Source organism: Cervus canadensis, chromosome 17 (assembly GCF_019320065.1).
Source record: "Cervus canadensis isolate Bull #8, Minnesota chromosome 17, ASM1932006v1, whole genome shotgun sequence".
Taxonomy (NCBI): Eukaryota; Metazoa; Chordata; class Mammalia; order Artiodactyla; family Cervidae; genus Cervus; species Cervus canadensis.
Window position 1 is genome coordinate 10,587,888 of NC_057402.1, and position 20,950 is coordinate 10,608,837.

At 47.7% G+C, this 20,950-nt stretch overlaps 1 protein-coding gene and 1 long non-coding RNA gene across 2 annotated transcripts in view; one reads left to right on the forward strand and one right to left on the reverse strand.

Moving 5' to 3' along the window:
* Nucleotides 1–10,683: 10,683 nt before the first annotated feature.
* The window catches only part of LOC122455195 (serpin A12-like), a 30,869-nt gene continuing 20,602 nt past the window's right edge, over nucleotides 10,684–20,950 (forward strand). Inside the window, exons 1-2 of the mRNA XM_043490158.1 lie at nucleotides 10,684–10,712; nucleotides 14,484–14,541. Of these exons, the coding sequence (XP_043346093.1) occupies nucleotides 14,511–14,541 (31 nt within the window). The 5' untranslated portion in view covers nucleotides 10,684–10,712; nucleotides 14,484–14,510. The remainder of the gene's footprint in view (nucleotides 10,713–14,483; nucleotides 14,542–20,950) is intronic.
* LOC122455196 lies at nucleotides 16,234–16,812 on the reverse strand. Its single transcript, XR_006273609.1, has 3 exons — nucleotides 16,660–16,812; nucleotides 16,440–16,558; nucleotides 16,234–16,357 (listed from the first exon to the last, which is right to left on the reverse strand). It is a non-coding gene; the product is annotated as an uncharacterized LOC122455196 (long non-coding RNA).

The following is a 20,950-nucleotide window of genomic DNA, read 5'->3' on the forward strand; positions in this document are numbered from 1 at the left end:
TCAGAGCCTGATTCAGAGCCCAAAGAGGTTCTTGCATCACCTGGGGGTCCTTTAATTGTGTTTGGATCTTTGGAAAGGACCCTCAGTCCTCACCACGTTTTCCAAGGGGTCGCCACCAAGGCCAGCATGGAGATCAGCTGACCGATTCCAACTGTTTGGAGGAAACTGAGTCTTAATAAGGCCCATGAGGATCCAGGGGCAAGACAGGGTCAGAGCCTGGTTGGGTGGGTGGCAGTGTTCATTCTGTCTACCCTCTCTACCAGGGAGTCATGGGGCCACATCGTTGTCTTTTGCTTTGCCAAAAACATGGCAAATCAGGGGTAGGAGATGGAAGAGAGTGATGGAAGGTGATCAGTGGGTCAAAAAAAAAGAACAACTTCCTAGAGGGTGAGGCAGAGCTAAGGAAACCGTCAGAGAGAGAGAGGGTTTCCTCTTCCTCCCTCTAGGGAGGAGGCATCTGAACAGAGGCTTCTGAAGCCAGACAGTATCTCTGGATCCCAAGAGCCTTCTGGAAGCTCAGTGGTCCTCAGGGGCTGAAGCTCACCTCTGTTTCTAAATTGCTGGGCGCACTTCAAGTCCCTTGGCTCTCTGAGCCTCAGATGCCTAGCTTATTGGTGGCGACACCTACCCCATAGGGCTGTGGTTAGGCGTAAATTAAGTCAGGCACCTGACCTGCTCAGCATGTAATAGGTACTCAGTGTTACTCTGCTTGTGGCATATCTATAAGGTAGTTGCATTAAAACAGATTCATGTCAATGTATGGCAAAAACCACTACAATATTGTAAAGTAATTAGCCTCCAATTAAAACAGATAAATAAAAAAAATAAAAGTAGAATAGAATCTAGAATAAAAAAGATGAAAGTTGCCCAATTTCTGCCTGTTTCTAACAGGTCCCATCGAGGTGCGCCCCCTTTGGATACAGATAAAGGGAGCATGGCCAGAGAAGACAGGGATGATGAGAGCTTTGGAGATGAGGTCCTGAAATCTCGCTAGGGGAAGGAGGCACTTACCTCGGATGAGAGATGATACAGGCACAAGCTGGGTGCACGGGGAGGAGCCTGAAGGCCTGGCAGCCTGGCATTCCCCAGTCCTCACTAAGTCCCCTGCAATGCAAGGCCTTGGGACGCAATACCAGGCACATTCCTTGCTCCCAAGGAGCTTGCAGACTTCACTGCCCATGGATGCCTAGGGAAGAGGAGGTTCTAATGCTCCAAGGTCCACAGGCCTCATGTTTCATGCAAGATGGTACCCAGAGTCCTTCTGACAACCCAAGAGGCATCAAATAGCCCAGCCTCACTTCCTTTCCTGTCTCACCTCCAACCAGCCTCCCCTTCACTTATTCCAGTCCAGCCTCCCTGCCCTTCTTTCTGTTCCACCAGCACACTAAGCTCGGTCATACCCCAGGGCCTTTGAATGTCCTATTGCCCTGCTGGGGAACTCCTCCAAGGTGAGTTCCTTTTCTGTGCTGGTCTCTGCTCAAATCAGTCTCCTTAGGAGCCTTGCCCAGCCTTTCTCCAAAGTCACTCCAAATCCTATTGTCCTGCTGTCCCTTCAAAGCAATGATCTCTACCTGCAGCCACTGTGCCCATTTATCTGTGGTTTATCTGTTTGCCATTTCACCTCATTAGTTTTTTTTAGTACTTTTATTTTATTTTTAATTAAAATATTTTAATAAAAAATTTTTAATTGCACTCCATTTACAGTTATTATAAAATATTGGCTATATTCCTGTGTTATACTATATATATATATAAAGCATAATTAAGATTTGTTTGGGGCTTTTCAGGTGGCAATAGTGGCAAAGAACCCACCTACCAGTGCAGGAGACATAAAGAGACTTGCGTTCGATCCCTGGGTTGGGAAGATCCCCTGGAGGAGGGCATGGCAACCCACTCCAGTATTTTTGCCTAGAGAATCCCATAGACAGAGGAGCCTGGAGTCCATGGGGTCACAAAGAGTCGGACAAGACTGAAGTGACTTAGCACATGCATTCAGGATGTATACTATTTTCACATAACAGTAGGATACAAATTCTATTCAAGTTCCCTTAGACTATAAACTAAGAGACACTGGAACATATCCAGGGTCATAAAATAAGGTGCAAAAATTTCACAGTCTTAAGGGCATTAAAAGACACTTATTCCTTGAAAGAAAAGCCATGACAAACTTAGACAGCATATTAAAAAGCGGAGACCTTTGCCAACAAAGGTCTGTATAGTTGATGCTATGGTTTTTCCAGTAATCATGTACAGTTGTGAGAGTTGAACTATAAAGTAGGCTGAACACCGAAGAATTGATACTTCCAAATTGTGGTGCTGGAGAAGACTCTTGAGAGTCCCTTAGATTACAAGGAAATCAAGCCAGTCAATCCTAAAGGAAATCAGTTCTGAATAGTCATTGGAAGGACTGATGCTGAAGCTGAAGCTCCAATACTTGGGCCACCTGATGTGAAGAGTTGACTCACTGGAAAAGACCCTGATACTGGGAAAGGTTGAAGGCTGGATGAGAAGGGGACGACAGAGGACGAGATGGTTGGATGGCATCACCAATTCAATGGACATGAGTTTGAGCAAACTCCAGGAGATTGTGAGGGACAGGGGAGCCTGGTCTGCTGCAGTCCATGGGGTTGCAAAGAGTCGGACATGACTTAGTGACTGAACAACAACAACAAAGGATATTGAAATCATACAGAATCTGTTCTCTCATCACTGTGTTTCACCTCATTAGGTGAATGTAATGTAACCTTCATGAGAGCAGACACCTGGCTCTACAGGGATCTCAGGGTTTCCAAATTAAAGCATATGAGATGATCTATTGGGGCAGGAAGAAAATATCAGATTTTTTGGTTTACCTTTTCTTGTTTTAATTCAAAAGAAATGAAGCTCTACTCCTATATAATATATGGGTTAACACTGGCTCCCTCACTCAGTTACCTGTCACCCAGGCATACTCCACGTGCAGAATCCAAGTTATGTTGATGGGGGCCCCCCACAGTGCTGTCCTTGGTCCTTTCTTCCACTTCTGATGATTGGTTCACACTGGAGTTTCTGGGTGCCTGGCTCAGCGCGTTGACAGAATATGCAGAATATATTACCCAGGGGTTAATGAAAGTAACTCTCACAACATGAATAGCCCACTTAAAAGAGATTCCTACAAGGCAGCTGTGGATTATGGATAACAAAGCTTACTATGCACAGAGAACTCTTCACAAGGGAAATGGCAGGACAATATGTGTTGCACTGATGGCTGCTGAGCACAGTTGTGCAGGTTGTAAACTGCACAAGGGCACTTAGGAGGCAGGTGGTGGCTGAAATCAGTCTACACTCTAGTGGCCAGTCCTTCCTCCCGAGTGCAGGGCTGTGTCCTTCTAGACAGAATGCCTTTTCCCCATCTCCTTCTCCTGTTTCTCGTACTGGTCCCCCATCAGCGCCATCACAAGGGGGCTCTGATGCTCAAACCATGTCTCATAACGAATCGGCCAAAGTGCTCAAGAGGCCTCAAAGACCACTTGAAATAGATTTACATCCACAATCAGTAACCACTCCAGGCCTTGCCTTGTGACACTGCTCAGTGATTCTCCAACGGCCAACTCCTCCTCTCATGCTAGCAGAAACCGGATTTTATACGGAGTAGCCATGTGCACTACAAAAAAGCCCATTTTCCAGTTTCCCTTGCTACTATAGAGTCGCAAAGAGTTAGACATGACTGAAGCTACTTAGCACACACTTTCTACTAAAGATGGTAATCAAGCAGAAATTTGGCTAGAGAGAAATAAAAGGACATTTTCTAAGGATTTGGGGAGAATTTTCTTTTTTTAATGTAGATAATACCCTTCCTCCTTCCTCCTTTCTGGAATGCAGATGTGGTGATTAGAGGTGTGGCAGCTCTTTTGTGATCTTGAGAGAAAAGACAAGGCAGTGGTAAAGACCAGTCCTGACATCTCTGCTTGATGCCAAGCACTGTTACCTTTCTGCTGTATGGGAAAAAAAAATACCCTCATTTGTTTAAGCTGTTATTTGATCAAGTTTTGGGTTGCTTGCTACAGAACACAGTTCTAGACAGTTGACTCCTCAGCAGATGTTGTTCTTTGCAATATTAGCTCCGATTCTGTGGAATAATCACAATTAGCCAGCTATTTAAAAACTAAGACTAACCTTTAGATTTTTTTCAGCAGTGTCTAAACTCAAGTATATGTCAATCAGTTATGTTGTAAAATGCTATCTATTTCAATAACACATTTTAGGAATCTCTTTAAATATGCTTTATATAAGTATAATACACCTATAGAACCAATCACATATTGTTCAAGTGCGCAACTCATTAATTATTCACAAACTGAACTGATCCACATAGCCAGGACCCAGATCAGGAAAGATAATGTGACCAGTTTCCCAGAAGAAGCCTCTTTTTAGATATCTTTAATAATGAAAGCGAAAGATCACATACTGCTTGTTTTAGAACAATGACTAAACTAGTATATGGAAAAATTATATGACAATAAACTAAGATGGACCCATTTGTTAGCAGATACTGCTTAATGAACCAGAGAAAACATTGCTGAAGATTCAAAACAGGGATTTGAATCAGATAAATTCCTCATGTGGATGGTTTGCTCTATAGGTGGGTGACAGTATTGAGACTAATATGTCTCAAATTAGGATGTTTGCTAGATTTTCAGATGCTGTATCAGCAATGAAATACGCCTTTAAAAAAGTATTATTTTTGGTGAAACACTAAAGGAAAGGTGTACTGGAGAATATTTTTCAACACTGTTATTTCTTAAGTCAAAACAATATTTTTATGGGGAAAGAGTGTAGGCACAGATGCAGTATTTGTTTAGACTGGAAGATATGAAGCTTTCAGGGTATATTTATAGAAGTAACACCACATATAAAATTCTTTTCTTATATATGTGTAAGCAAACTATACTATCAATGTGTTAAATTATCAGAATACACTTTACAGTAAGATAGTCATTTTTAAAGTCTTGAGTTGAAAGATATTATCAATATACTGAGTTTTATAAAAAGACTTTCAGATTGAATCTTTAGAAAATAAGGAATTATGTTGAAAGCTTTGGTATTACAGAGAAATTTTCTGCTTATCTTGTGTAAAGTACTTGAAAGTACCATTCTTAAAGATGAGCTGCGTTTTTTGTTTTTTGTTTTTTTTAACACAGGATGCTGCTGCTGCTGCTGCTAAGTCGCTTCAGTCGTGTCCGACTCTGTGCAATCCCATAGACGGCAGCCCACCAGGCTCCGCCCTCCCTGGGATTCTCCAGGCAAGAACACTGGAATGGGTTGTCATTTCCTTCTCCAATGCATGAAAATGAAAAGTGAAAGTGAAGTCTCTCAGTCATGTCCGACTCCTGGCGATCCCATGGACTGCAGCCTACCAGGCTCCTCCGTCCATGGGATTTTCCAGGCAAGAGTACTGGAGTGGGGTGCCATGCCTTCTCCTTACACAGGATAGGTATTTCAAATTTGTTGACTTTTTCCTTTGCAATAAAAGTCAGTCTCATTTCCAACTGGATTTGTTTCCAGAAAACAATCTATCTCTGATATAAAAGAGGTTTTATTTAGGAGTAAGAAAGCAACACTTTTCAAAAGACAAAAACCATCCTCATGTTTTGGAAATCTTTTGAAAAGAAACATTTCTATTGTTACCTGTTGTTGTTGATAGCCATGTAAATGTGCTACCTGTAAAAATCCTCTTATTTGTAAACTTGAAAACACTTGGCAACAACATTTTCCAACCTATTTAATTTTTTTTTTTCCAACAAAGGATTACAGGGATTTTGAACCTGGAGTATACTGCTGTCCCTTCCCTGGGAAAAGGTGACATGTTGACTCTGGACATTCAAATAAGCGCAGAAGTGATGGCATATCCCTTCTGGGAACAAGCTTTACGAGCATGCGTGGCTCACCCTGCTCGCATTTCCCATTTCCAGCGTGACAATGTTTGGGAAGGAGTTTGGGTTCCAGAGTGAAGATGCTTTGGAGCAGACCAGCAGCTAACCTGTGACTGGCATGGAGCATGCGGCCTCGCAAACTTGGCAGAGGATGGGTAGTGATCCTGCTTGATTGAACCACAGGGTAGAAAGGGCAGAAAAAGAAGAGATGAGGCAAAAAGAGCAAGCTGGGACCATACTGAAAAGGCCCATGAACCGAACTGGAGCGCAGTCTGTGGTTGGAGGCCCTGAGCAATCTGGGAAGGACTGTGAGTCCGGGGAGACCAGGCCGGAGCTCTCACTCCTAGATAGGATTGGAGAGAGCATCACTTTCACCGACGCTGAGGAGCAATGAGGTACATCTGAAGTGGGTTCATAACAGGAGTGGGAGGGGCAGGCTCGGAACCTAAGACTGTGAAATTCCGTGAGTTCCTGCAGGTTTATCAGTAGCAGTGAAAATAATCGTTTTGACTCTCTTTGCGAGGTACTGGGATCTGTACTTCACGGGCACGATGAGGATCATAACGCCAGCTAACATTGACTGAGCACTCTCACCGAGAATAGGGACCATTAAAGTCTTCATTTTTACACGTGGTCCTGATCCCAGTCAAGCATCCGTGGTATAGATTACAAACACCACTCCGACTCCGCCCCCCTCACCCACGCATGCGCTTTGCACATCAACGTGTAGCGCGGTCCATTCAGATCCACTGGACAACAAGACTTAACTTTGATCTACAGATTAAGGTGGCTAGTTCTCAGCCCTGGCCTTGCATGTTGCCACTTGAGTTCTTTTGTCTCTGCCATCACCAGGAGAAGATAGGCAGGCCGGTCTAGGGGAGAGTGAGAGATAAGTGGAACACAGCTGAGTCACTCAGGCATACTGGGGGACGCCAGCCTAGATGAGGTGGCAGTCAGCCAACTTCCTGACATACCAGCAAGCCCAGAAAAAGTCAACAGCACCCAGTCTCCTGGCTGACTTTGTATGAACATGCCAGCAAGGCTGATCGTGTACTGCTGAAGTCCTGTGGTTGGTTGTTTTTATTGGGCAATGAATAACTGATCCCCTAAATACTGTTGAGAGCATCCTGGGTGCTTTTGAATTTTCTTCTTTCTTCCTCTTCCCCTTATCACTTTCTCCTCCTTGTCTCCATCTCCATTTCCTTCTTCTGTTGCTTTATTTTTCTCTCTTACTGTACACCAGTTTACCCCCTCTTAGCCGACATGGCAGAGCAAAATCGCCAAGGGCTCCACGTTCACATCTGTTTTATTCAGCAAGCAGTCAGATGAAGCATAACTTAGTTTGAAGTCCAGATTCTGAAGGGCCCAGCTCGCTTTTGGAGCTCTCTTGGGACTATTCAGCCGTGTACAGAGTTTGGGCACATGTTGGACCATTATGGCAACTGCCATGACAAGAACATCCAGAGAGAGGGAAAGGGAAGTTTCTGGGTAACAGGTTCTTAGCAAATAAAAATAAAAGACATCAGTTACAGCTCTTATAGGGTTTCCCTGGCGGTGCAGTGGTAAAGAACCTGCCTGCCAATGCAGGAGACACAAGAAACTCGGGTTCGATCCCTGGGTCTGAAAGATCCCCTAGAGGAGAAAATGGCAACCTACTCCAGTATTCTTGCTTGGAAAATTCCATGGACAGAGGAGCCTGGTGGACTACAGTCCTTGAGGTCACAAAGAGTTGAACACAACTGCATACACATAGCACAGCTGTTCAACTTTTTAAATTTAATGAATTTATGTTATTTTATTATACAACTTTTACATTGTATAATATGGAAGGCATCATTGACTCAATGGATTCAATGGACATGAATTTGAGCAAATTTCAGGACATAGTGAAGGACAGGGAGGCCTGGCATGCTGCAGTCTAGGGGCTGCAAAGAATAGGACATGACTTAGTGACTGAACAAAAACAACAATGTTATACAACTTTTAATAACTATTTCTAAGGTGTCAACTTATATACATTATTTGGTTTCTTAGTATAATATCTGTGTTTTCTCACAAGATAACAGAAAAACATTACCTACAAAAAATTCCATGTCAATGCTCATCTCATAGTCAGAACCCCTGATTTTCCCTTTTTCATGAACTAATATATGTAATAAACTGTTAAGCTGGTGGTGAGTACTTGCGTCTAGTGTCACTCAGAGAAGGAAATCTCATGATGATGGTCTATTGTGCTTCCCCCACTTCGAGGAGTACACTAAAATTCATTTGAATCGCACACTTTAAATGCCTGAGTAGTTTGGAACAGGACTTATTTCTCAACAAAGCTGTCAAAAGAAAAAGGCTATACACCCAACAAATATTTACTGAGCATCTACCAGTGACCAGAAGCTGTTCTAGCCACTGGAAGAACAGCAAGGAAGTGCCTGTCCTTACAAAAGTTACATTCTAGTGCCGGGGAAACAGCAAATAAGTAGGGTGGCACGCGCTAGGGAGGAAAGTAAAGCAGGACAGGGTTGGGGGAGAGAAAGCAGGGTATTTCTATCTGTCCCTAGGTCATCAGGGGAGATAATGCTGAAGCTGAAGTTTGGGCAGTGGCTTGAGGAAGTGAGGACACATGCTTGGGCTTCTGGGGTTCCTACTGGCCAAGGTCCAGGCTCACTACCAGGGGTCTGGCTCTCCAGCCGGCACATCTCCACTGTGGGTCATGGCACCCCAGACCTCAAAGGCCAGCTAGTGAAGGTACCATGGCCAGGGTGATTACCTTCAGTCCTTACCACCCTCCCTTTAATCAGAAAGCATCTCCCCTTTGTGTCTGTTATATCAGAGTGCGATAAAATTGTGCTTTAAAAAAAAAAAAAGAATTGTGCTGCAAAAAAACAAATTAATAATTTTGTTGCAAATCTAGATGTTGGAAAGGGGATGGAGGAGGGGAGTGGCCTCATTTGAAGAAGGTGATGATGAGATGTAAGACTAAGGTAGGAGCCTGGTGGGTGTCATGGTCTGAAAAGATGTGTTGAAGTCTTAAACCCTCATGTCTCAGGATGCAACTTATTTGAAACTAGGATCTTTACAATAGTCAGTTCAGTTCAGTCACTCACTCATGTCCCACTCTTTGCGACCCCATGAATCGCAGCACGCCAGGCCTCCCTGTCCATCACAAATTCCCGGAGTTCACTCAAAACTCATGCCCATCGAGTCAGTGATGCCACCCAGCCATCTCATCCTCTGTCATCCCCTTCTTCTCATGCCCCCAATCCCTCCCAGCATCAGGGTCTTTTCCAATGAGTCAACTCTTCACATGAGGTGGCCAAAGTACTGGAGTTTCAGGTTCAGCATCAGTCCTTCCAATGAACACCCAGGACCTATCTCCTTCAGGATGGACTGGTTGGATCTCCTTGCAGTCCAAGGGACTCTCAAGAGTCTTCTCCAACACCACAGTTCGAAAGCATCAATTTTTCGGCGCTCAGCTTTCTTCACAGTCCAACTCTCATATCCATACATGACCACTGGAAAAACCACAGCCTTGACTAGACGACCTTTGTTGGCAAAGTAATGTCTCTGCTTTTTAATATGCTATCCAGGTTGGTCATAACTTTCCTTCCAAGGAGTAAGCGTCTTTTAATTTCATGGCTGCAGTCACCATCTGCAGTGATTTTGGAGCCCCCCCAAAAAGTCAGACACTGTTTCCACTGTTTCCCCATCTGTTTCCCATGAGGTGATGGGACCAGAAGCCATGATCTTAGCTTTCTGAATGTTGAGCTTTAAACCAACTTTTTCACTCTCCTCTTTCACTTTCATCAAGAGGCTTTTTAGTTCCTCTTCACTTTCAGCCATAAGGGTGGTGTCATCTGCATATCTGAGGTTATTGATATTTCTCCCGGCAATGTTAATTCCAGCTTGTGATTCTTCCAGCCCAGCGTTTCTCATGATGTACTCTGCATATAAGTTAAATAAGCAGGGTGACAATATACAGCCTTGACGTACTCCTTTTCCTATTTGGAACCAGTCTGTTGTTCCATGTCCAGTACTAACTGTTGCTTCCTGACCTGCATACAGGTTTCTCAAGAGGCAGGTCAGGTGGTCTGGTATTCCCATCTCCGTCAGAATTTTCCACAGTTTATTGTGATCCACACAGTCAAAGGCTTTGGGATAGTCAATAAAGCAGAAATAGATGTTTTTCTGGAACTCTCTTGCTTTTTGATGATCTAGCGGATATTGGCAATTTGATCTCTGATTCCTCTGGTTCCTTTTCTAAAACCAGCTTGAACATCTTTACAATACTAGTCAAGTTAAAATGACTCTATTAGAGTGAGCCCTACCCCCAATGTAACATGTGTCCTTCCGAAAAGAGGAAATTTGAACAGAGACAGGCACACACAGAGTTAGGATGATGTGAAGAGACACGAGGGGATGTCACGTGATGATAGAGGCAAGGATTAGACTGATGCTGCTGCAAGCCAAGAGACACCAGGGACTTCTGGCCACCACCAGAAACTGGAACAAGCCAGAGTCCCCAGGAGACTGCAGCCCCAATGACACCTTGATCTCAGACTTCAGATGTCCAGAAATGTGAGAGAATAAACTGCTGCTGTCCAAGCCTCCCAGTTAGAGGTTCTCTGTGACACTGGCCCCAGCACGTTAATACACCAGGTGATGGGCGATCCCAGAGTTGGGAGTGCTTCATTTTGTGAGACAGGCGAGGGTGGGGTCAGATGGAGGGTTTATAAAGAATGGATGCTGGATCTGGATCTCAAGAGCGAGGAGGATGGTGACAGACAGAGAAGGGAGACCTGTCAGGTGAGTATTGCAACAGCTGATGACAGGTGCCGGCAGCTTGCAACTGGCTTGGGGGTGTGGTCACCCCACTAGATGAGTGGTGTCAGGACCTGGTGATGAGGGGCAGGGAGGGGACACGGGGACGGCAAGGATCTGGGCTGAGTCATCGGTGACAGAGGTGGCGTCCCCTGAGACCATGAATACAAGCAGAGGAGTGTAGTAAGGACTGGGCACCGGGGAGGCCACTTGGAGCCTGGGAGCATTTGGTGAAATGTCCAGGCGGCAGTTAGACAAAAACAACCACACAGAACAGGCTTCCCATGTCTGGCTCCTTCTCAACCTTTATCACTCACATCAAAGCTCTCTCCCTCAGAGAAGCTTTTCTGCACCCACCTGCTCCATCCAGGCTGGTTCTCTACAATCACTCTCTGATCCATTACCTGTCCATTCTCACAGCATTTACATGATCTTTGCTGTTTCTCATCTCTCTCCCCACGTATTTTTAAGTCCCACATTGTTTGCTGCCAAATTTGAATTGCTCAGAACAGTGTCTGCACGTGATCAGGGCTGGATCAAGATTTGCTGAATGAAAGAAGAAACAAAGAAGCCCAAGAGAAGGCCCAGGCTGCTGACTGTGTTTTTGGAAAGCAGGCGGCGCTGAGTTGGAGTTTGGGGTAGAAGACACTTGGTGGGTATCAACCCCACGAACGGAAGTGAGAGGAGGCAGGATGGGGGCAGACAGGAAAGGGGAACTGAGTGTCAGCTCCCCAGAGCTTTGGCCACCCCTGAGCTCAGGAGAGAACGTCATTCAGTAGAGTTGTCCATCTTGGGCTGAAATGACTGGGCCCATCTTGCTTGGTCAGTGGATGCATCCTTCCCCCGGGAAGGGCAGACCCTGAAGGAGTGGAGAGCTGGGCTCTGTCTGCTGACCACGCCCCCATGGCTGAAGGAAGTGAGTCTCCATGTTCACCAGATGCGGGCTGGACACACAGGTTCATAGCGTCAAGGGTGCTGTTGGTCGTGGTGGTGTTGAAACCAGGCAGGGAACAGAGGACAAGCAGCAAACAGCCTGTGATCCGTGCTACTGGGAACGTGCAGGTCAGGTACAGTGCGGAAGAGAAGGGTGTGTCCTCATCCAAGTACAAGGAATCGGGGATGCTCTCTGGATGTGGTGGAATTTGACTTGAAGGATCTCTTTGCTTGCAACTCTAGAGAGCTGAAGGGCAGGGAGTTTAAAGAGAGAGTGCAGCACCCACCCCCCCACCCCCCATGCTTGGGAGAAATGATGTACAGCAGTTAGCTGCAGCCTGGACATGTGACGGGTTAGCAGGAACGCTTCTGGAAAGGTGGGTAGAGGCCAGCGCTTGAAGCAGTGGTGACCTGAGAAAAGCTGAGCTGTGAGGACACTTACCCAGCGCCAGAAGCTGCTCTTGATTTTTCTTTGAAGACCCAGCAGCGCAGCAGAAACAGGAGGTCAGCCAGGCAGCCTGATGGTGGGAGGTTGGTCCAAACTGACGTGATGCAACTGCTCCAGAATCAAAGTTCCATTGAAAGAGGGGTTCAAGGGAAAGCTGGCTTAGGGCATCGCTTCAGAAAACCGCTGGGAAGGACAGAAATGAAACAGGATCACAAGTCGCCCCAAAAGTGATGGAGAAAGCTGCTTCCTACCACAATCCTCCAGAGGCCGAGAGGAGCTTTCATCTTCCCAAGAAGCCCCTGTGGCTGAGGCTGTCGCCCGCTAGGCGGGAGGTGAGAGCTGCTAGCACACTTTATCCCTTCAGTTAGAGATGGAGTGAAGAGAAGAGCCAGCCGGTGGCACCCGCCAGCCTGGAGACCGCGTGGTCGTGCTCAGCGCCTCCTGTCCCCGCGGAACCTGTCTGTGCAGGCAGGCAGCACTCCAGGTCCATTCCAGGTCCCAGAGGGTCCTCTTTTCGCCTGGACCCCTTGGCCTCCTCCTCACCTCTCTCTCACTTCCTCCCAGGCCCAAGCCTGAGGGCCCAAAGATTTCTAAGACTCTGGGCACCCCGATTGTCATCTCAGTTTCTTTGCCTCTCAAGCAAGGGGTTCAGCTGTATTTTTTTTTCTTTTTATTAAACTTCCAGATTTGAGGACTTAATTATCTCGATAGCAGGCTCTGGCATAGCAAACCTCGAGATGAATTTTAGACCTTTCTTGCACTGGATTCCAGACGAAAGGAACAGGAGTCATTGTACTTTGTCTAGGAAAACCTGCATTTGTGGCACTTTGGGGGAGTTTTTTAAACACTGTGTCCCCAGAAGCTAACAGGCACAGAGAAATGTTCAGCGAAGACTTGTAATGGATGAATGAACGGATGAATGGATGGCGGTGGAGGACAAGCTGAGGGGGGAATTCCATCTCGGGCACCCCTTTCCCACTCTAGGAACCCTCTGCTGTTTCTCCTACCTGTGCATCACAGATACCTGGCTCCCTTCAGAAACTTCATTCCCATCCAGGGATCGAGGGCTGAGAACGCATCAAAGCTGAGGTTCCTGAACGTTGAAACGTGTTGCAATTTCAAGAAGAGGAAAGGGAAATAACAGCATGCATTCTGTCAGCCATTGGCAACCCATCCAGTACTCTTGCCTGGAAAATCCCATGGACAGAGGATCCTGGGGCGGCTACAGTCCACAGGGTCGCAAAGAGTTGGACACGACTGAGCGACTGACCAGGTTTATTAGGATACGGATGTGTTGACTGTCTGCACCACGTCCACGGTCACCTCTGCCAGCTCCACCACCTCTGCCACCCCTTCCACTCTCACCACCACCATCACCATAATACAAGCTACATGAAGGCCAAGTCTCCGGTGCCTTATGAACTCCTGTATTCCTGATGCTAGATATGGAGAAAATGCCTGGACCGTTTAATGAAAATGAGGAAGGGAAGATAAAGGAAGAGAGGAAGGGAAGAAGGATGAATAAAAGGCAGGAAGGGGGAGAGGAAGAGAGGATAGAGAAGTTCTCATGTTCTCAGCGGGGAGACAGACCTGACAACAATAAGACTTTTCTACGCTGAAATCTGGCAGACCCGGCCACAGGGCTGTGGACCCAGTGCAGGGAAGCATGGTGTTGAGAGCAGAGAGGAGGGGGGTTCAGAAAAGGTCTCCTGGAAGAAATGATGTCTAAACTGAATTTTGAAGATGAGTAAGAATTTCCCAAGTGGGCAGGAAGAAGGTACTGCGAGCCAAGGCCCAGGTGTGTGAAGACAGAATGGGGTTGTTGAGGAGGCAGAAGCTAAGGATTCGGCCCCTGTAGAGAGCAGTGAAGGGAAAAGAGGCTGAACCAGCTGGTGGATTGAAGGGGTGGGGAGTGGTAGGTGCGGATGTTTTAACACAGCATTTCTTCTCTGTTACAACTTTAAAACCTTGGATTTTCTTTCATAGGCAAGAGGATTTTAATGAGAAAATCACATTCATTCATTCATTTGTTCTTTATTCAGCAGTTATTTATTGAGTGCCCTTTATGTGCGGAGCCTAAGGATAGAGCAATAAATAAAGCCACAAAATGTATTTCAGTGATCTCATCAAACTTCACAATAAACCTCAGATGTTGTGACCGATTATCTATTTTATAGTTACTGATAAAAATCACTTCCAAGCCCTAAACTCGACATTCCCACAGTTGCTCTCCATGACGGCCCTGTGTGGGAGTAGGAAGTTCATTTCAGATGAACGTGGAGCTGAGAGGCTGACTGTCCAGTCAAGACGCATCAGCTGAGAAGGGCTATGGCCAGGCTGGTCTGACAGCCAAACGCACTCTTTTCCTTTCAAAGCGCTGTCTGCAGCACGAGGATGAAGCCATGAGGCTGGAACTTGACATCAGGCCGTCAGGTGAGTCTTGTCCTGTGGGATGTTTTCGACACGTAATTTAATGTACTTGCTGTCAAGGGTGCTTCCAGCCTGCCTTCTTTGCACCCGTGCTTAAATGCAAGGACAGTCTTCTCTTTCCAGTATTTTTCCTTTCTTTCCCCACCACCACCTGCCAGGGTGGGGGAAATGCCTTGGGCTCCCCAGGGAGTTTGCTGAGCATGGACTCCCATTGGCTCCTCCCAGCCAGGGGCTCCTGAGGTTTAGAACATCCTCATGAGTTTCATTTCCACACATTTCAGTGCTACATTGCAGCCTGAGCCACCTCTGAAAAACCTGGTGTATCACAAGCTGAGAGCCCCTCCCTGGATATTGAGGATTGCCCCCCATTCCCTGGGCAGACTGTCCTCATCTGCCTCCTGGTTGATGGCTGGCTGGCATCTGCAGGGACAGAAAGTTGGAAACCTGTTAACCTTTGTCTGAAACTGAGCCCGCTCCACGCCCGAGTCGAGCTCAGTCTGCTGAGTCATCATCCTAAGTCTGGGCCATCACTTATACCCAGGGGAGAAACAAAGCAAAACTTCCAGTGCTCGGGAGGGAAGGGAAATATCAACCCAACAGGAAAAGAAAGCAATCAACACCCAGGTAAGCGGGCATTCCACACAGGCCGACGCCCTGGGCCAGTGGTGGTCGCGGTGATCGGGGTCTCTCCCCCTGACGCCACTTTCAGCTTCGCAAGGATGGGGCCCACGTCAGCTTTAGCCCATGTCTGTGTCCCAGTGCCCAGCACAGAGTTGGTGCCAAATGCATGTTTGCAAATGAATGAAATGAAGGAAGGTTGAAGAAGGATTTAACGAGAAAGCTGGGTGGTGCCTTCCTGGAGGAAAGAAACCTGTCCAAGCTGCCCTGTTGGCTTTGACGAGACAGGTGGTAAATAACGAGGCAGTGGTGCTCAGAATGAGCCCCCAAGCCCACCTGGGCTCCTGGTTGTGCTTCCTGCTGTGACAGGTCCTGCCAAGGGTGCCGAGTAGTGTTGGCCGTTGTCCCCATGCTCCGAGGTCACGGTTGAGGGGGGTAGGAGCCGGTGCACACATCCACGCACGGAGACCTGGGGCGCTACGTGCAGTCAGGCTTCTTTCCCGCTCTGGTCCTTGGCTGCTAGGACCCGGAGGACTATGGGTTATGCTCCCTAAAGGACAACTGCATTAATATTTGTAGTCAGAAGACCGGCTGCCCTTCTCTTACTGCTGTTTCTTCCCCACATTATCCTACTAAGGTGTGTGTGAGTGTGTATGTGTGCATAATAACTGAGGTGGCACAGACTTTCATCCTTCCTGTCCTTCTTCAGGAAATCACCCCAGCCCAGGTGCCTGCAGGGGCTGCCATCTTATCACCTGTCCTGCCCTGACCTCTTGTCCAGAGGTTCTTGGCTCAGGACAGGACCCTTGAAGGGGACGACAGAGGACGAGATGGTTGGATGGCTTCACCGACTCAATGGACATGAGTCTGAGCAAACTCCGGGAGATGGTGAAGGACAGGGGAGGTTGGCATGCTGCAGTCCTTGGGGTCGCAAAGAGTCAGACACAACTTAGCAACTGAACAATAACAACAAAAGGACCTTGAGGCAGACAGGGAGGATTCAGGTCCTGGGATGAGGGATTTGGACCAGGGAGAATTAAGGCAATCTCTCTCATGCAGAAACTGGAAGATACACACCGGGAAAGATATTGGGAGCAACAGTTCCAGCCAGATGTGTCAGCTGAGTTCAGAAAGGACCACACTCCCAGAATTTCCTTTCCTGTGTGGGTTCCGGGTGAGGGTTGATCACAAGGGAAGTGTCCTGGAGGTTTGGAAGGTAGAGGTCAAATGGCAGCCAACACTCTTTAAAGGGTAGCGTGGGTACCAGGCGCTGCTAAGCTCACCTGCCAGGGAGCCCTGTCATCTTAAAGCAGCGTCCCCATCAGTGGCTCCTCCCTTGGCGTCTCCACATCCCCACTAGGTGGGGACACCAGCACCATCACAGACGGCCGTGTCATCCAGGCTGAGAGACAGGTAAAGACTCAGATCTGCCCTCCTGGCTTCTGGCCAGTCCTCACCCTCCCCCACCTCATGCCCAGGGCTTCTTCCCAGCTGCCCGCTGACCTGCAGTGACCCAGGCTGACCACCAGATGCAGGGGCCTTCCACAGACTTCTCACCAGTTCCCAAAACCCTGGAGAACCTCATCCCTGTTGTAAGCCTTTATTTCCCATCATTCACTGGGTGCCTTGGTGGACACCCAGCTGATCACAGAGGAAGTCAGTCTGCAGAGAAACAGAGGATAAAGCTGGCATACAAACCAGTGTGAAGGTCAGGGCAGGTGGAAGGTTCTGGCAGCCTCACATCATAGCTCTCGATTCCCAGGCCACCTTGAAACTGACTATCGCCCACTACCCCTGATGCTGTGAGCTGACATTTCCTCCTTGCTAAGCTCCATTGAGATGGGTTCCTCTCTCCTCTTCCCAACCACCCCAGGAAGTGGACAGTTTTCACCTGAATTATGCAGGTGAGAAAACAGAGGCTCCAGGAGGTTGAGGAATTTGCCAGGGCTGAGGTAACTGGCTAGCAGCTGAGAGTTATTCAAGCCAGGTCTGTCTGACATGAAACCCACAGCATCTCCCTGCCACACTCCCTCTCATGAGTCCCTGTCCAGTGTCTGACTAGAGTCCCTGGGCTCACTCAAGTTTCTCAGCACCCCATGGGCCCATGCCCTGAGCATGCGTGTGCGTGGGTGATAAGTTACTTCAGTTATGTCCGACTCTGTGTGACCCTATGGACGGCAGCCTGCCAGGCTCCTCTTTCCATGATATCCTCCAGGCAAGAATACTGTGGTGGGTTGCCATGCCCTCCTTCAGGGGATCTTCCCAACCCAGGGTTCGAACCCATGTCTCTTATGTCTAGCCTGCATTGGTAATTGGCAGGTGGGTTCTTTACCACTAGCGTCACCTGGAAAGCCTGCCCTGAGCACACACCTAGTCTGTCCCAGGAGCTGGGGGTGCAGCTGTGATCAGCGCCAAGTCTATACTCAAGGAGCTGGTATCCAAATGCTGGAAGGCCAACAGGGCAGAAGTAGGCAGGCAGGTGAAAAAAAAGACCATTTCAGAAGTGCCGAAGGCTATGAATGAAATAAGCCAGGGAGATGTGCTTCAGACTCGGGGAGATGGAGCAGAGACCAGAGCAAAGAGAGAGAATCACAAGGTCAGAACCACCCGCCCTGCCCACCCCCCCACCGCCCCTCCGCTAGAGTGAGAACGTGGAAGAGAACTGTCTCGATGGCATAGAAGACCTCTGGAGAGCCATCTTCCAGGTCTTGGTTTATTGCTTCTTCTCCCTTCCTGATCCCCCCACCTTCTCGTCCCCCTGCCCATTCCCACCTCCTGTCACCTGGACTCCATCCCCCAAACTCCTGGCTACTGAAGCCCTGATTCAAATGACCATGGACTTGCACAAATGAACATGGACTCACGCAAATGACCATGGACTCGAAGCTCCACGCCCTGCCTGTGTCTAGCCACCAGCTGCCACCACCTCTGAAGCCCCTTGGCCCTGTACTTCCTGTGGGCTCCTTAAGTACCTACCTTGGCCCCGATCAAGTCCCTGAGATCAGAGGCACTGGTCCAGAGGACATGTGGCCCTCATGCCAGCCTCCTCCCCGACACCCATGTGGACCCAAATTACATCTCACCCCAGTCCCCACCCCAGGGTCAGTGACCATGCCCAACTCAGGCTTCAGAGCCACCTCCAAGGACCTACCCAGGTCCCTGTCCTGCCGCAGCTCTGTCCAGTTTCTCCCACACCCCAACCCAGTGTTGAGGTTAGACCATTGCTCTCCACCTCTGCTAGCTGTACCTGAGAGGTGAGTCATAGCCACCAGGGGCTGGCTGAGAGTGCCTGCCTCCTGATGCTAGCATCCAGCCCCACAAGTGCATCCGTGGCACATACCTCCTGCCCACCCCAAGGCTGCTAGGGTGTGCCAGGCAGGAGACAGCTGTGACTGGGAGGTGGGGTGGGTGTGTCAAGAAACTGTGGACATATCTGTGGAGATGCTCTGCCTTCTGGAGTTCCATCTCCATGACCAGTGTCACCATAAAATAATACTTCAAATGATATATAATAATGATAATGATCAAGCAATAAAACCAGCTCCCACAGAGTGCCTCCACATGCCAGGCCCAGCACAAAGGCTTTGCATGGGTTATCCCAATGGTGGGGAGGGAGGGATGCCCATTTTATAGGTGAACAAGTTGAGACACAAAGATATGGTGAGATTCAAGGAGTACAAGGAGTATGACCCTTTTCAGACACACATCCCTTCTCAGGCTGTGACTGACAGGAAACATCCAGAATGGCTTATGGTCATTTGAGGTGGAAAATCATTTCTGGCCTTGGAAGTCACACAGAGGAGCTGACAGGTCACTTTTTTTCCGGTGTTTGGAAACATGTCTGGAGGGTGTTGGCAGTTGTGTGATGTATAGGTTTTAGTCCTTACACTGCAGATTTCCAGCTGGGCACACAGTATGTTTGTTTTCATTTATCCCAGAAGGGAAGGGTATGAAAAGCAACTGGTCTTGCCTTGAGGGACCCTTGCAAAATTCCCAAGTCATGGAACAGCTTATCCAGAGGCGGGGGTGGTTTATACTGTGCTGATCACAGGCTCTTGCTTGCTGAATCCTCCCAGTGGATTTCTCAAGCATTTCCCTGGTTTTATGGGTGAGGAAATCAAGATCCTAAGAGATGGAGTAACTACAGGAGGTTGTGAAGCTAGACAGTGGCAGATACGGAGCCTGGACCCAGATTGTCTAACTCCAGATTGAGTCTTCTGACTACCCCCATCTCTGCGTCCCTGTTCTCTGATTTTTTCCACCTGGGGGTCTTTCTCCCTTGCTTCAGATTCCCAAGGCTCTACTGCTTCTTTCCTTGTCTCCATTAATGACATCAGTTATTTACGTCTTAGTATGATATAGTCTTTTCATACTGTTCATGGGGTTCTCAAGGCAAGAATACTGAAGTGGTTTGCCATTCCCTTCTCCAGTGGACCATGTTTTGTCAGAACTCTCCACCCTGACCTGTCTGTCTTGGGTGGCCCTACACGGTATGGCTCATAGCTTCACTGAGTTAGACAAGGTTGTGGTCCATGTGATCATATTGGTTAGTTTTCTGTGATTGTGGTTTTCATTCTGTCTGCCCTCTGATAGAGAAGGATAAAAGGCTTATGGAAGCTTCCTGATGGGAGAGACTGACTGAGGGGAAAACTGGGTCTTGTTCTGATGGGCGGGGCCATGCTCAGTAAATCTTTAATCCAATTTTCTGTTGAGGAGTGGGGCTGTGTTCCCTCCGTTATTTGACCTGACTCCAAACTATGGTGGAAGTAATGAAGATAATGGCGACCTCCTTCAAAATGTCTCATGCACATGAAATTAGAAGATGCTTGTTACTTAGAAGAAAAGTTATGACCAATCTAGACAGCATGTTAAAAAGCAGAGACATTACTTTGCCAACAAATGTCCATCTGGTCAAAGCTATGGTTTTTCCAGTAGTCATATACAGATCTGAGAGTTGGACTATAAAGAAAGCTGAGCACCAAAGAATTGATGTTGTTGAACTGTGGTGTTGGAGAAGACTCTTGAGAGTCCCTTGGATTGCAAAGAGATCCAACCAGGTCATCCTAAAGGAAATCAGTCCTGAATATTCATTGGAAGGACTGATGTTGAAGCTGAAACTCCAATACTTTGGCCAGCTGATGGGAAGAACTGACTCATTTGAAAAGATCCTGATGCTGGGAAAGATTGAAGGAAAGGAGAAGGGGATGACAGAGGGTGAGATTGTTGGATGACATCACCGATTCAATGGACATGAGTTTGAGTAAGCTCCGGGAGTTGGTGTTGATGGCTTCCAGAGCTCTGTCACACCTCATTCCTGCACTCATGGCTCGTGGCTGGTCCTGGGCCCCAGGAGGGATTTGTAGAGCATTGCTGGAGAATGGATATATAGCCAAAAAGGGCCAGCTTTTCCTGTGCTGTTACCTACAAAGCTTAGCCTTCCTTGAAACTATTCTTGCTACCTGATTATTAATTATAGCATTTTTCCATTCAATGGGGGAAGAACAGTCCTGCCCCCGGGCCTCTAGCAGCATTCAGCCCCCAGCACTCTATCTCCGATGCTGAAGCTGAAGCTCCAATACTCTGGCCACCTGGTGTTAAGAGCTGACTCATCAGAAAAGATCCTGATACTGGGAAAGATTGAGGGCAAGAGGAGAAGGAGCAGAGGATGAGATGGTTGGGTGACATCGCAGACTCAATGGACATGAGTCTGGGCAAACTCCAGGAGATGGCGAAGGACCGAGAAGCCTGGCGTGCTACAGTCCATGGGTCACAAAGAGTCAGACAAGACTGAGCG